Source organism: Bufo gargarizans, chromosome 8 (genome assembly GCF_014858855.1).
Source record: "Bufo gargarizans isolate SCDJY-AF-19 chromosome 8, ASM1485885v1, whole genome shotgun sequence".
In the NCBI taxonomy this organism is placed as follows: domain Eukaryota; kingdom Metazoa; phylum Chordata; class Amphibia; order Anura; family Bufonidae; genus Bufo; species Bufo gargarizans.
Window position 1 is genome coordinate 111,905,336 of NC_058087.1, and position 15,854 is coordinate 111,921,189.

Consider the following 15,854-nt stretch of genomic DNA (forward strand, 5'->3'; position numbering starts at 1 on the left):
CAAATCTGAGGTTCTTTCTCTCCATCCTAGACGATCTCGGGTGGATGGTGAACAAAGAAAAGCCCGTCCTTACCCCCTCAAGGGAAGTTCTGTTCTTAGGCATTATTCTAGACTCCCAAAAACAAGCGGTATTCCTTCGAGACAAGATATCGGTTCTTCAACAAAAGATCAGATCCTTTCAGAAAAGATCTTGCGCTATCAGAGAGGCGATGAGTATGCTAGGTCTGCTAACATCTTGTATTCCAGCAGTCCCCTGGTCTCAAATACACTTCAGACCCCTTCAGTCCTGGATCCTGAGTGTCTGGAACAGGTGCCAATCCTCTCTAGATCATCAAGTAAGTCCACCAACCCGGATACTGCAGTCCCTAAATTGGTGGAAAAACCACGGGAACTTATCCCGGGGAAATCCCTGGCAGAAGACTCCCCAGGTACAGGTAGTAACAGACGCAAGTCTGTCCGGCTGGGGCGCAAAGGTGGGGGATCATATGTTCCAGGGCACTTCGCCAAATTCAATCAGGGAACTGAGAGCAGTCTGGGAAGCGTTGAAGGTAGCAGAGAAAATGCTGTGTCATCACATAAAAGTGCTATCAGACAACACTACGGCCATTGCATACCTTTCCTATCAAGGGGGAACACGGTCAGCAACCCTCCAAGCACTGACAACAAGAATCTTTGCATGGGCAGAGCAGAAGGTGGCCTCTATATCGGCAGTTCATCTAAAAGGAATACTAAATCAGGAAGCGGATTTTCTCAGCCACCACAGGATCGATCCTACAGAATGGTCTCTAAGTCCAGAAATATTCAGGCTAGTGGTAAGGAAGTGGGGGATGCCCGACGTGGATCTGTTTGCCACCATGGCAAACTCAAAGGTGGAGACATTCTGTTCCCTAAACCCCAGGGACAGACCTCATGCCTTAGACGCCTTCGCCATCCGTTGGCATTGGAAACTGTGCTATGCCTTCCCTCCACTTTCTCTAATTCCGAAAGTGGTACAAAAAAAATCTCCAGGACAAGGCCACGGTGATTGTTATCGCTCCCCTATGGCCAAAGAAGTTGGTTCTCATCTCTCCAGAAATACTCCCTCCAGGATCCATGGCCCCTTCCTCTGCGGGGGGATCTACTCCAGCAGGGTCCAGTTCTGCACCCAAACCCGCAGTTTTTGAAATTGGCAGCTTGGATCATGAGTCCCAAACCCTGAAACTTCAGGGCCTGTCAGACAAAGTGATTTATTTCTGGAGGCTTTCAAAGTAGTATATAACATCAGCAATCTACCTTAAGATCTGGAAACGTTTTTCTTCCTGGAGTGGGGACAAATCTCCACATTTGCATAAACCAGCATCCAAAGAATTCTGGATTTCCTACAGCAAGGTCTAGACCTGAGACTTAGACCCTCTACCTTGAAGGTCCAGATCTCAGCCCTAAGTTGTTTCTTTGACCAAGATATAGCCAGCCATCGTTGGATCAAAAGATTTAGGGCAGCGGCGAGGCTCCGCCCAACGATCACCGCCCGTGTCCCTTCCTGGGATTTGAACATCGTTCTTACAGGCCTTACTCTACCACCCTTTGAGCCCATGTCCGACTGTCCAATAAAATTTATTGTCCTTGAAGACTGCCTTCCTAATTGCAATAACTTTGGCCCGCAGAGTAGGAGAGTTGCAAGCTCTATCGATCAGGGAACCCTACCACCGTATTCTAGATGATAGAATTATTCTCCGTCTGGATCCTGGGTTTCTCCCCAAAGTTGTATCCAATTTTCATCGGAGCCAGGAAGTTACCCTACCTTCTTTTTGTCAACACCCCTCTAATGACAAAGAATCCGCATTTCACTCTCTGGACGTTAGACGAACAGTCCTAAACTATATCACTGTGACGGAAAAGTTTAGAAAATCTGACAACTTACTAGTTCTTTTTGGAGGAAGATTCAAGGGCCAAAAAGCCTCCCGGTCCTCTATAGCTAGATGGCTCAAAGAAACCATTAGTCTGTTACCAAATACAAAATCTTGCATGTCCAGTCAACATTAGGGTCCATTCCACTAGGGCCATGTCTTCCTCTCAGGCAGAAAGAGCTGGAGGAAATTTGTCGTGTTGCCACTTGGTCCAGCATCCATACTTTTATAAAGCACCATCGCCTGGATCTTTTCAGATCATCTGATCTGTCCTTCGGGCGGAAAGTCCTCCAGGCTGTAGCCCCCCTTAACTGATATATTTTTTTATATCTCCTTGTATGCCGTCGTGATGATGCTATGGAAAAACCGGAATTAGTCTTACCGGTAATTCTGTTTCCATGAGATCATCACAACGTCACGTTATTCCCTCCCTATGATTTAAAATTTTTGACCTAGAGGGTCTCTAGAAGGTATGAAGTAATACCTTTTTTTCACTGTTTGCCACCACCGGGTTACTCCGTGTGATTTTGGAAACACTGGTGGTGGGAGGAGGGTATTTAACCTTTCTCTGTTCCTGCCCCTACAGAGGTCAGGGGTCAATCTCCTTGTATGCCGTCGTGATGATCTCATGGAAACAGAATTACCGGTAAGACTAATTCAGTTTTTTTTATGTGGAGTTTGTATCATATTTTTTTTTTTAAACTCGTTTTATTGAAGTTTAACAACAGACATGATACATCACAGCCTGAAACAGTGACAACCCGCGCAGGGGAGCCACGTGTTTCCCATCATATCATCAAGTCACATAGTGTATTAGGCAGGTATCAATAATATCGAGCAACTAAGCATTAAGGCATATCAGCAGTGCAGAAATCACACATCCATTGCAACAAGATCCTCCGACACGGAGCGTAAATGCACAGACTGCAAAGAGTGCGGTGAGGAGCACCACTCCCCCCATACCTTCTGAAATTTCTGAGGACATTTTCTATGAATATACACTACTTTCTCCATTGCCATTGCATGATTCATTAAGGTCTTCCACTGACCCGTTTGTATCATATTTATTATTAAATTGCCATTCATTTCATGGTGCTGTGCATATGGAAATTGGTATACATACATAATACAAAATGTTTGCAATAAGCATGAACAAGAGGACTTACAAACTGGTACAGAAGGAGAGAGGACCCTGCCTGCAAGGGCTTACAATCTACAAGGGGTGGGAGGAGGACACGGTAGGTCAGGGTAAAGTTGGTCATGACTGTATATTGGCAGCAGAGTCACTATACGTTGTAGGCTTGTCCGAAGAGGTGGATTTTCAGGTTTCTCCTTAAGGTTTCCACTGTAGGTGAGTGTCTGATATGTTGGGGTAGAGGGTTCCAGAGTGTAGGGAATGCATAGGAGAAATCTTGGAGGTGACTGTGGGAAGAGGTAAGAGGAGAATAGAGAAGGAGGTTTTGTGAGGATCAGAGATTACGTGTGGGGATGCATCGGGAAAGTAGCTCGGAGATCTATGGAGGGGACAGGGCGTGGACAGCTTTATATGTATTTGTTAGTATTTTAAACTGAATTTGCTGAGCAATAGAAAGCCAGTAAACGGATTGGCAGAGTAACGGGGGAGAGGTGAATTAGTTGGGCAGTAGAGTTGAGGATAGACTGGACGAGTGTGAGGGTGTTAGATGAGAGTGCACAGAGCAGAATATTGCAGGTGATGATGAGGGCATGTAAAGGCATTTTTGTAGACTCCTGGTCTAGGAATGCTCAGATTCAAAAGACATTTTTGAGTTTGAGGCGCCAGGTGGTGGAAAGGGCTTGGATGTGCCAAACCAAATCTATTCGTCTGTATGAGCTGTCCCAGTCCGAAGGTGTAGATTGAAAAGAGCAGGGGTCCTAGGACAGAGCATTGAGGGACACCAGCAGAGAGAGGATGAGCCGAGGAGGTGGTGTGTGAGTGGGAGACACTAAATGTCCTATCTGTCAGTTATGATGGGATCCAGGAGAGGGCCAAGAGAGAAGTTTGTAACAGAAGGGAGTTGTAGCCAGTGTCAAAGGCAGAGGACAGGTTGAGGAGAACAGAGTAATGTTTGGCTTTGACAGATAACAGGTTTATGGTGACTTTGGTAAGGGCAGTCTCAGTCGAATGGACATGTTCAAGTAGCTTTGAGATTTATGGGAGAAGTGATATGTGGTAATGGCTAGATGAAGTACAAGGGAAGGCTTTTTGAGAATGTGTGATGGTAGCATGTTTAAGACAGGAAGGGAAGACACCAGTGGTTGATATGCTAAAGAGATGTTAGGGCAGGGATAAACACTATGGTGAGGTTGGGGATGATATGTGATGGGATCTGGTCAAGTGCACAGTTGGTGAGATGTGATCTGGAGAGTAGGATGGAAAGGTTTTCATCTGTAATGGTGGAGAAGCAGGTTTTGGGGAAGGAGGACTAAATAACTGAAGCTTTCTATGATCTTTGTGAATCTTTTGTTTTGAATTATGTTAGAGTCCTCAGCAGAGAAGAGAGTTAAGTGTTAAAAAGGTGGGCCCGCTGAAGAGACCAGTGGGCCCAATGTGAGTAGGCTGTGGTCAAATAAGGGGAGAGGCGAGTTAGAAAGGTTAGATTCAGTGCGTGACCATAATCATATAAAGTAGTCTATGTTCATGTATTTAGGGCTGGTTTCAGTGCCAACTGTGTACTATACCAAATATTTCATATTCTACCTGACATTGGACAAGTCAGTCAGTTTGAGCACCCCCTTTTCTCCATACAGTGTCTTGCAAAGGTATTCACACACACAAACCCCTTGACTTTTTTTTGTTTTGGTGCCTCACAACCTGGAATTAACATGGATTGTTTAAGGTTTTCGCATCATGTAATTTACAGAACATGCCCACAACTTTGAAGATTTTTTATTTATTTTTGACGCAAACAACAAATATGCCAAAATAACAGTCAATTTGCATAGTTATATCCACCCCCCTAAAGTCAATACTTTGTAGAGCCACCTTTTGTGGCAACCACAGCTCCAAGTCGCTTTGGATCAGTCTCTGAGTTTGACACATCTTACCACTGGGATTTTTGCCCATTTCGTGCAAAACTGCTCCAGCTCCTTCAAGTTGGATGGTTTGCGCTTGTGAACAGCAATCTTTAAAGGGACACTGACAGGGCCAATAAGCATATTGAGGTATATATATGGCAGTACAGGTCTTATAATGGGTATTACAATCATCTAAGTATCCCCCCTGTCCACATTATACATACAGTAAACTTAAGTTTTATAACCTGCTCCAACGGTCTTCAATCTGCCCAAGGGGCAGCGTTTCACCTCTCTTGCGCCCAGCCAGCCTCCCCCAACTGCCGCTTTGAAGCGCCGCCCAGCTCATGAATATTCAGTTTGCTGGGCGGCTTCTGCAGTCCCCGCTCTGAAGTGCTGCGCTGAACAGTGCCCTGCACATGCGCCGGATCTTGTGAAGTCGGGGACAGTAAGCGCCGCCCAGCGAAGTGAATATTGATGAGCTGGGCGGCGCTTACTGTACCGGGGGGATACTTAGATGATTGTAATACCCATTATAAGACCTGTAATATGCCATATATATACCTCAATATGCTTATTGGCCCTGTCAGTGTCCCTTTAAGTCTGACCACAGATTTTCTATTAGATTGAGATCTGGGCTTTGACTAGGCCATTCCAACACGTTTCCCCTTAAACCACTTAAGTGTTGCTTTTAGCAGTGCGTTTGGGGTCATTGTCCTGCTGGAAGGTGAACCTCCGTCCTAGCCTCAAATCACGCACAGAGTGGTACAGGTTTTGCTCACGAATATCCCTGTATTTAGCACCATCCATCTTTCCCTCTACTCTGACCAGTTTCCCAGTCCCGGCTGCTGAAAAACATCCCCACCGCATGATGCTGCCACCAAACATCACTGTGGGGATGGTGTTCTTTGAATGATTTGTTGGGTTTGCGCCAGACATAGCGTTTTCTTTGGCCGAAAGATTTTGGTCTTATCAGACAAGAGCACCTTCCTCCATACATTTTGGGAGTCTCACACATGCCTTTTTCGTAAACTCAAAATGTACCTTTTTGTTATTTTGCTGAAAGTAATGGCTTTCTTCTGGCCACTGTGCCATAAAGCCTAACTCTATGGAGCATACGGCTTATTGTTTTCCTATGTACAGATACTCCAGTCTCTGCTGTGGAACTTTGCAGCTCATCCAGGGTTATCTTGTGTCTCTGTGCTGCCTCTCTGATTAATGCCCTACTTGCCTGGTCCATGAGTTTTGTTGAGCAGCCGTCTCTTGGCAGGTTTGGTGTTGTGCCATGTTCTTTTCGTTTTGGTTATGATGGATTTAAATGATGCTCTTGGGGATCATCATTTATAGCCTAAGGCCCCATGCACACGGCCGTGTGCGGGCCGTGGAACCGCGGCCTGGATCCCTCCTGTGAGCTGGAGCGCACGGCGTCACTGGTTGCTATGACGCCGTGCGCTTCCTGCTGCCGGCACAGTACAGTAATACACTGGTATAGATCATACCAGTGTAGTACTGTATTGCGGCGGCAGCAGGGAGCGCACGGCGTCATAGCAACCAGTGACGCCGTGCGCTCCAGCTCACAGGAGGGATCCAGGCCGCGGTTCCACGGCCCGCACACGGCCGTGTGCATGGGGCCTAACCCTGACTTGTACATCTTAACAACATTGTCCCTTACTTGTTTGGAGAGTTCCTTGATCTTCATGGCAGTGTTTGGTTAGTGATGCCTCTTGCTTAGGTGTTGCAGCCTCTGGGGCCTTTTAACAAATATAATAACCAATCATTTGACACTTAGATTGGACACAGGTGGACATCATTTCACTAATTATGTGACTTATGACAATAATTGGTTGCACCAGAGCTTTTTATGGGCTTGCTAACAAAGGGGATGAATACATACGCACATGACAATTTTCTGTGTTCTGTTTCTAAACAATAGTTTTATTTATATATTTTTCTCATTTCATTTCTCCACCTTAGGGTACTTTCACACTAGCGTTTTTGTTTTCCGGTATTGAGTTCCATCCTAGGGGCTCAATATTGGAAAAAAACTGATCAGTTTTATCCTACTGCATTCTGAATGAAAAGCATTCCGTTCAGGATGCATCTGTTCAGTCCCCCCTTTTTGGCTGGAGAAAATACTGCAGCATGCTGCAGTTTTAGTTTTCTCTCTGCCCTCAAATCCTGAACACTTGCATTGAAATGCATTAATGCGGGATCAGGCCCCAAGTGTTCCGGCAAAACGGATCCGGCAAAAACGAGAAAAAAATTAATACCGGATCAGTTTTTCCACATGACAACCAGAAAGACTTATCCGGTATTGCAATGCATCTCACAAATTTGTCCGGATTGCCAGATCCGGCAGGTAGTTCCGGACGGAATCCTCTGCCGCAAGTTTGAAAGTACCCTTAGACTATTGTGTTCTGATCCATCACATAAAATTCAGATTAACAAAACATTGAACTTAAGGCTGTATTGTAACAAAACATGAAAAAAGTCAAGGGGGGTGAATACTTTTGCATGACACTGTATATCAGATAAGCCAATGAGTCTTGTCTATTTTACAATTGATTGATTTTTAGGAATCAAATGAACACTATATAGCCATTGACAAATTGGATGCAGCTTAAATGATTTCTTTAAAACTGTTTGTTTTCTTAGGACATATCATGAGCATGACTCCTGAACAACTTCAGGCATGGCGGTGGGAACGTGAAATTGATGAAAGAAACCGACCACTCTCCGATGAAGAGCTGGATGCTATGTTTCCAGAGGGTTATAAGGTATAGCCTGAATGATTTTGGTTCGCTCTAACTCACGTGATAAGTGTTTTAGGCAATGTTTGATTTAGTGATATTTTTTATTTTCCCAATTAGTGATTGTGAGCCAAAACCAGGTGTGAGTCAAGAGCACAGAACAGGTGCAAATATTTCCATTATACCTAATCTCTGATGTTCCACTCCTTGTTTTGGCTAAGAATCACTGCAAACAACTGTGAATTAAAGAGGACTTTTCACGTGTCCGGGACATTATCATATCGGGTTTCTTAAATGTGCCTCTCCATTCCCCCTCTGTGCCCCCGTTCTGGTTTCCCGCCTGGTATATAAATTCATACTATCGGTACAGGGAGGAGGAGACATAGTAACATAGTACAGGCTGTGACTCTCTCTCCGCTGCGATTGGACAGCTCACAGCCAGGGAGAAGGATACAGCCATTGAGAAACAGGCTGTCTCCTCCTCCCTGTTTCAATGTTATGAATTTACATACCAGACGGAAAACCGGTACGGGGGGGGGGCAAACGGAGCGGCGCATAGAGAAACTAGTAAGCTCTGTAACATGACTTCACTATGCCCTACACTGACAGATATTCATATGATAATGTCTGTATCTGTGAAAGGTCCTCTTTAAGTTCACTAACACTTAAAACTTTGCTGTTTATTTCAAAAGCTTTTGTCTTTTTCTCTTTCCCTCCACACCTTTCTCCCTGTTCACTGTACATGTTTTCTCATATCTGCTACAGGTTCTTCCTCCACCTGCTGGTTATGTTCCCATACGCACACCAGCCAGGAAATTGACTGCGACACCCACTCCTTTAGGTGGATTGACTGGATTTCATATGCCTATTGAAGACAGAACCATGAAAAGCGTCAGTGATCAGCCTTCTGGCAACCTTCCATTCTTAAAACCTGATGATATTCAGTACTTTGATAAACTTCTGGTAAGTACTCTGTTGCAAAATAAAATGTATTTTGTCTTTCTTCTTGCTGCAAGTGATTACCATTTGCAAATGGTAATATAAAATGGCACCCTGTGCTAGAATGTGAGCAGGACTGGTTACCACCACTTGCAGAGCTGAGGAGGACTTTACACTGTCCCTGCTGCCCTGTGCTTTGTGCACACAACAGTAGGGAGCTGACTATGGCAGCCAGCCTCTCAAACGACCCCCCCCCCCCCCCCCCCCCCCGCACCTCTGAAGCCTTTTTGTGATTCCTGAAGGGCCTCGTAAATGTCTGGCGGCTTCCAAGGTCTCGGTGGATTCGGTCGGCTATTGCCACGGCCCATCGTGCCCGTAGCAGGGTTCCCCCAGCTGGGGTTACCGCGCAGGCTTCCTGGGCTAGGCGTAATCGCGCCTCGGCATCTCAAATTTGTTAAGGCGGCCACCTGGTCGTCATTACATACCTTTTTGCAAAGTTTTACAAACTGCACTCTTTGGCTTCGTCTGATGCTGTCTTTGGGCGCAAGGTATTGCTGGTGGTTCCTGTTTGACTGCCCATGTACTGCTCTGGGACTTCCCATGGTCTGTGTCCCCCAATGGGATGTGTGAGAAAAGGAGATGATATTTTTTTTTTTTTTTTTTTTTTGTGAAATTCGCCTGTAAAATCTTTTTCTCGTCTTTTCCATTGGGGGACACAGCTCCCTCCCATTCTTGCCTGTTGCAGGAGGGGTTGGTTTAGTTCTTCGGGACCTTAGGGTTATCAGTCCGATGGTGGTATTCCTTTGGTTCTGCTCTCTGTAGTTTTTTGGTCTCCTTCTGCTTTTGCAGGCGCAGGGCTCCTCCTGGTGGAGCATGGGGGTATAGCCCGGGGAGGAGCAGCTCTCTTTTATTATTTACATAGTGTCTCCTCCTAGTAATGACCTAGGCTATACCCATGGTCTGTGTCCCCCAATGGAAAAAGACTAGAAAAAGATTTTACAAGTAAAAAAAAAAAATTGTCTCCATAATCTGAGAGCCATAGTTTTTTTTTTTTTTTTTTTTTTTTTTTTTTTTTTTTAGCCCATTGTCTCATGTAGGGGCTCATTTTTGGCGGGATGAGACGACTGTTTGGTACTATTTTGGCGTACATACGACTTTTTTGATCACTTTTATTACCTTTTTTTGGGAAGCAAGGTGGGAAAAATTTCAGTTTCATCATAGTTTTTATTTTTTATGGCGTTTACCGTGCAGGGAATGTAACATGACCACTTTATAGATCGGGTCATTACGGACACGGTGATATATAACGTGTAGGGAATTATTATATATTTTATTTCTCGTACTTTTTTCCATTGGGGGACATAGACCATGGGTATAGTTTAGAGGTATTAGTAGGAGGGACACTATGCAAATACAAAAGAGCTCCTCCTCCTCGGGCTATACCCCCTGACTCCACCAGGAGAAGCCCAGTCTTTGCTTAGTGTCTGGTGAAGGAGGTTGACACTCTGATTCTACTCCTTTTTGTTATTTTTATTCTAGATGGGGACTCAGGTCGGCATGGCGCCTTCCTGGTCCCCCGTGGAGTGCCCGCCGCCGTCTTTGGGACGTTGCCTGGCTGCCTCCATTTCCCCTCAAGAAGATAAGTGGATCCGGGCTCGACCTGTTAGCTCTGGCATCCCACCAGCTCCTGGGTCACCTGCTGCTGCCGCCCTCCATCCAGAGCACTGCACTCCTGGAGTCAGACGTCTGAAGAGGTGAACACTGCTGGTCCTGAACAGAGGGAGAAGACTGCAGGAGCCGATAAGTATACTATGTCTATGGCCGTCTGGGTGAACTGAGGGTGTTATCTCTGTCCGGGGGTTCTAGGGCATGGAGGGACTATTCTGGCTAATCTCCCTGCTGGGACTTTCGGCTCTCTCTGAGTTTTTTATCTTTTATTCATGAGGCATGACTTTTCCATGCTTCCACTGCTTCTATAACTTACAGCAGCACCCACCAACCACTCGCCCCGTCGGAGACCTCGGACAGAACGAGGATTGGGCTGCAACTGCAGGCGTGCGTGGTGCCTTGTTAACCCCCGCTTCGCTGTGTTCGTCACTGAGGGACATGTTTTCAGAAAGCGCAAGGAGTGGAGCGTGCAATTTTTTTCCCGCACTTCTACCGGCCGCGGGGTGGATGGGCGGAGCCTGCCGGGGGGGTGGGCGGAGCCTGTCGCGGCCGGGGGGGTGGGCGGAGCCTGCCGCGGACGGTGGGGTGGGCGGAGCCTGCCGGGGGGTTGGGGGGGTGGAGCCTGACGCTTTGCTCCGGCATCTTCCTCAGTCTGCTACAAAGGTTCCCACGCTCCGGACTGCTCCACTGCTGAACAGCAACACAGAGTAATGGCATCTTAACCTTATTCAATCTGCTTCTCTCTGGACAGCTGTCTAGCTGTGTGTGTGTGTGTGTGTGTGTGTAAATGCCTTGCTTCTGATGTGAACGATCTCTAGTTCGATTCCCAGAAGACACTGTTAAGGTTTCTTTTCTCTAACTACAACTGTAGATTTCTTGCATAGTTATCATTCCTAAGCCTAGTCACCTTCTCCGGCTCCAATGGGTCCTGTTAGACCACAGTTTTTTGTGCCTCCTGCCCTGGCCCTGGACAGGATCTCCTTCCTGCCCAACCCAGCTCCTAAGGCAAGCTGGTAGCTCAGTGATGAGGCTGTTGCCCCAGTCCAGACTTTCTGAGTTCAAACCACTTTAAGCCTTTTAAAAAAAAAAAAAAAAAAAAAAGGGGGGGGGGGGGGAAATGTTTATTTCTGTCCCGGCAGTACATGCTTGGGCATCTGCCAGGTCCTGCGCGGCCGCTGATTTTGTCCTGAGTCGCCAAGGCAGCCATTTCCTTTTTGGACCGTATGGCAGTTGCCAATCCAGTGGCCCCTACCACTCCGTCTCCCCGCAGTGGGATGGATGCTACCGCTCACGCTGCCTCTTATTAGTCAGGTGACCTCAGAGGGAACCTCTGAGGTCGCCTGACTAATAAGAGGCAGCGTGAGCGGTAGCATCCATCCCTCAGTTTTCCCCCCTCGTCTAGAGATGTGTTTAGACCACTAACTCCCCCCCCCCCCCTCACAAGGAGTGCAGGTCTGAAGGGGGATTTTAATGGAGCGGGTCCCTCCGCCTAAGCTCCCCACGTTTGGCGGACTTAGTAGCGGCTGTCCGTGACACCTGTGATCTCCAAGGGGATTCTCCTCTACGCGGGAGTTCCCCCCCCCCCCCCCCTTTTTGTTTTCCGTCCAAGAAGCCATAGGTTGCCGCGTTTTTTCCTACCCGTGAGGGATTTCCACGGTCATACCCAGAACCTGGGACAGGATCATCCTTTTACGACTGAGCAGTGGGGAGGGCTGGTCTTCTTCCCTAGGATGGATCCCCCAGTGTCCAGGATCACTGCCTTCCCTGTCCTTACCGGCTCCTTTCTGCAGGACGTTCTGGACGGGCGCCTAGATTCTCTCTCGAGCCATTTATCTCTGGCGGGCACGTTAGGCCAGTGTTCTCCCCAGGTGTGGTTGCAGCGCCACCACCTGAACCTGGCGGAACATGATGCGTCTACTGACACACCAGATTTGGTTCTCCAGGTGTCTCAGCCTTCCAAATTCCTTTGCGAGGCTTCCATGGACATTGATTCCCTCGTTACCCGCATTGTAGCCCTCTCGTCATTCTGCACAGAGAGGTCGGGTTGATAGTGTGGGACGCTGACGCGTCTCAAAGTGTCCCCTTACTAGCCTCCCCTTTGAGGGTTCCAGGTTTTTTAGGGCTCAGCTGGACGAGGAGTTCTCTACCGCTATCTGGGGGCAGGAACTCTAACATTCCACACCTACGTCCTAATGTCCCTTTCGAACCGGGTCCTTCGGTTCCAGTACCAGTTCTTTCGCTGCCCCGTCGCTGGTGGGGCTACAGGACTCCCGCAGTTCCCCCCCCCCCTCCCTTCAAGCCCCAGCCGTTATGGTGTCCAAGGGTGCAGTCGGCCTCCCTGCTACTTCCACAGGTTTGGAGGGCTCATGTTCAGGACGCCTGGGCTCTAAGAATTGTAACGTTGGGTTACAAGGTAGAGTTTACATCCAGCATTCCGGGGGATCCGTTCCATGCCTCGGATCTCTGGATGGCAGTTTCTTCCCTTCTGGACCAGGGGGGTTATTACCCTGGTTTCTCCAGAGGAACAGGGCACGGGTTTCTTTTCAGACCTGTTAATCGTTCCAAGGAAGGAGGAGTCGGTGCGTCCGACCCTGGATCCGGAGCTGCTCAAAATTTTTTCCTCCGGATAAGGAGGTATCCCTCCGCTCCGTTATTGTTTCTCTTCTCCAGGGTAATTCCTCGCGTCCGTAGACTTCCGGGACGCCTGTCCGCATGGCCCAATCGCAGAATCTTGCATCGATTCCTGCGCTTGCTATGGGTGGCCGACTCTATGTGTCTTTGTCGCCCTCCCTTTCCGGTTAGCGTCTGCCCCTAGGGTCTTTACCATGATCCTAGCGCCTTTTATAGCTCTTCTTCGCACCAAGGACATTTCTTGGCGGCCTTACCTGGAACAGCGTCCGGATCACTGTTCAAATGAAACAGCTCGGATGGTTGATTGACTTCCACGATTCTTCTCCTCCCGTCCCTGAAGTTCTCCTTCTGGAGATATTTTTGGATGCCTTGACCGAGAGATTTTTTTTTCTTTCAGACTACTAGGTCTTCTGGATCCAAATTGCGGTGTCGCACCTTCTGCGCTCCCCGTGTCTCTCCTTTCAGGAGTACCTGCAGGTCCTGGGTTTTGTGGTGGCCACTTCCGAGGCCGTACCATATGCCCAGTTTTTTTCTCGCACTCTGTCGCTGCGACAGGAGATCTTTCCCTCTGGGACGAAACCTCTCGTGGTCTGTGCGCTTGCATCTGCAGGTGACGTGTTCTGTTTTATATTTTCTACAGGTTCAGGAAGCTTTTTTTGTGGTATGGGCTCCCTATGAACCTGAAGGCGGGAAGATCGTTACTCCCGTTCTTTTCCTGGAACACTGATGCCTGCCTCTGGCTGGGGCAGCGTTCTCCGGTCCCACTCGATCCTGGGGGTTTTGTCGACAACGGAATCGTTTCCCTATCAACATCCTTGAGCTAAGAGTGACTTACTTCAGCCATCAAGGTGGGACCGCAGCCAGACAGTGATGCGGGAGGTTAAAATAAAAATAAATAAATTTATATAAATAAATAAATATATATATATATATATATATATATATATATATATATATATATATATATATATATCTCAATTAATCTGCTGTGGGTGGAGTCACACGTTCCGGTGTGGTCAGCGGTATTCCTTCTGGGAATAGGCATCTGGGCTGCAGACTTTCTAAGTCGAAACAATGTGGATCTGATGTCGTCATAGGTTCAACAACAAGCTCCCAGGTCTCCGGCTCGCGCCCGAGGTCTGAAGGCATATGGGGTGGACGCGCTGGTGCCTCTATGGCTTCTTCCCAACAGGGAGGTTCTACTGTCTCGGGGTCCTCTCTTCCTCCGGAATCTACGGTCTCTTCGTTTAACGGTGTGGCTGTTGAAACAGTCATCCTGAAGATGAGGGGATTCACAGATTCGGTGGTTAGAATTATGATCAGGGGAAGCCGGCTTCCTCACAGATTACTATCGTACCTAGTAGGCCTTCATGACTTTTTGTGAGAACTCGGGGTTCCCTCCCCTTCACTTTTCCATCCCGATGGTGCTGTCTTTTCTTCAGTCTGGACTTGAGATGGGACTGTCGCTGAGTTCCCTGAATGGTCAGGTTTCGGTGCTGCCTTCCTTTTTCAAGGGTCCCTTGCTCTTATGGGTCCTGTGAAGGTTTTTCTTCAGAGGGTGGCACATTTGGTTCCCGTATGTTCCCCTTTTGCCTCCTTGAGATCTCTACTTGGTCCTGCATGCTCTGCAGACGGCCCCCTTCGAACCTCTGGGAGAGGTCTCCCTGACCTTTCTCACCTGGAGAGTGGTTTTCCTTGGCCACATCTCCCATTAGACGGGTGTCGGAGCTTGCCGCTCTTTCCCGCCAGGAGCCCCTTTCTGTTTTTTCTCCAGGATACGGTTGTGTTCCGTCCGGTTCCCTACTTTTTGCCAAAGGTGGTCTCTTCTTCCAAAGGTGTTCTCCTTTTACCCTTCTCTGGAAAACTCAAGGGAACGCGCTCTACACTCCCTGGCTGACGTCCGGGCCTTGGAAGTGTATCTAACGGCTACCGCTTACGTTCGCAGTTCTGATTCCTCCTTGTGGTTTTCGAGGGACCTCGTAGGGGTCTGGCAGCCTCCAAGGTCACTGTGGCACGATGGATCCGCTCGGCTGTTATCGCGCTCGTGGTAGGGTTCCCCGGCTCGAATTGCCGCTCACGCCACTAGGGTGGTGGAGGCTTCCTGGGCAAGGCGCAATCGTGCCTCTGCGAGTCAGCTGCGTAAGGCGGCCACCTGGTCGTCCTCACGGTCCTTTACAAAGTTTTATCAGCTGCATCCCTGGCTTCGGCTGATGCTGTCTTTTGCCGCAGGGTTTTAAAGGCTGTGGTTCCTGTTTGACCGTTGGACGTTCCTCCTGGCGGTGCTGATGTTTTTCCCACCCCATGGACTGCTTTAGGTCGTCCCATGGTCTGTGTCCCCAATGGAAAAAAGTACGAGAAAATGAGATTTTTGTGAAACTCGCCTGTAAAATCTTTTTCTCGACTTTTCCATTGGGGGACACAGCTCCCTCCCATTCTGCCTGTTGCAGGAGGGGTTTTTCAGTTTATTTGTGGTTGGGCCTTTTAGGCTTGATCCGATGGCTTCCGTTATTTTTTTCTGGTCTCCTTCTCCTACTGCTCTGCAACGCCTGAGCTTCTCCTGGTGGAGTCAGGGGGTATAGCCCGAGGAGGAGGAGCTCTTTTGTATTTGCATAGTGTCCCTCCTACTAATACCTCTAAGCTATACCCATGGTCTGTGTCCCCCAATGGAAAAGTCGAGAAAAAGATTTTACAGGTGAGTTTCACAAAAATCTCCTTTTTTTTTAAATCGGGGATAAATGTGTGTTTTATTTTTCCTTTCTTGTTTTTACCCAGACCCACTTGGTTCTTGAAGATACAGTGGGTCTGTGTGTATAATACAGTACAGTACACTATATGGTGTACTGCACTGTATTTCACTCACACTTTGAACAGATCTCTGCCTTTAGAACAGATCTGTTCAGCACCATGGACAGCAGGATGCCTGAGAAGGCGTCCTGTTGCCATGGGA

At 47.9% G+C, this 15,854-nt stretch overlaps 1 protein-coding gene across 2 annotated transcripts in view; it reads left to right on the top strand.

Annotated features, from left to right (window-relative positions):
• The window catches only part of SF3B1 (splicing factor 3b subunit 1), a 170,035-nt gene that overhangs the window by 83,475 nt on the left and 70,706 nt on the right, over positions 1-15,854 (top strand). For both annotated transcript variants that reach the window (XM_044302777.1, XM_044302778.1), the window contains exons 9-10: positions 7,575-7,696; positions 8,435-8,632. In XM_044302777.1, the coding sequence (XP_044158712.1) occupies positions 7,575-7,696; positions 8,435-8,632 (320 nt within the window). The remainder of the gene's footprint in view (positions 1-7,574; positions 7,697-8,434; positions 8,633-15,854) is intronic.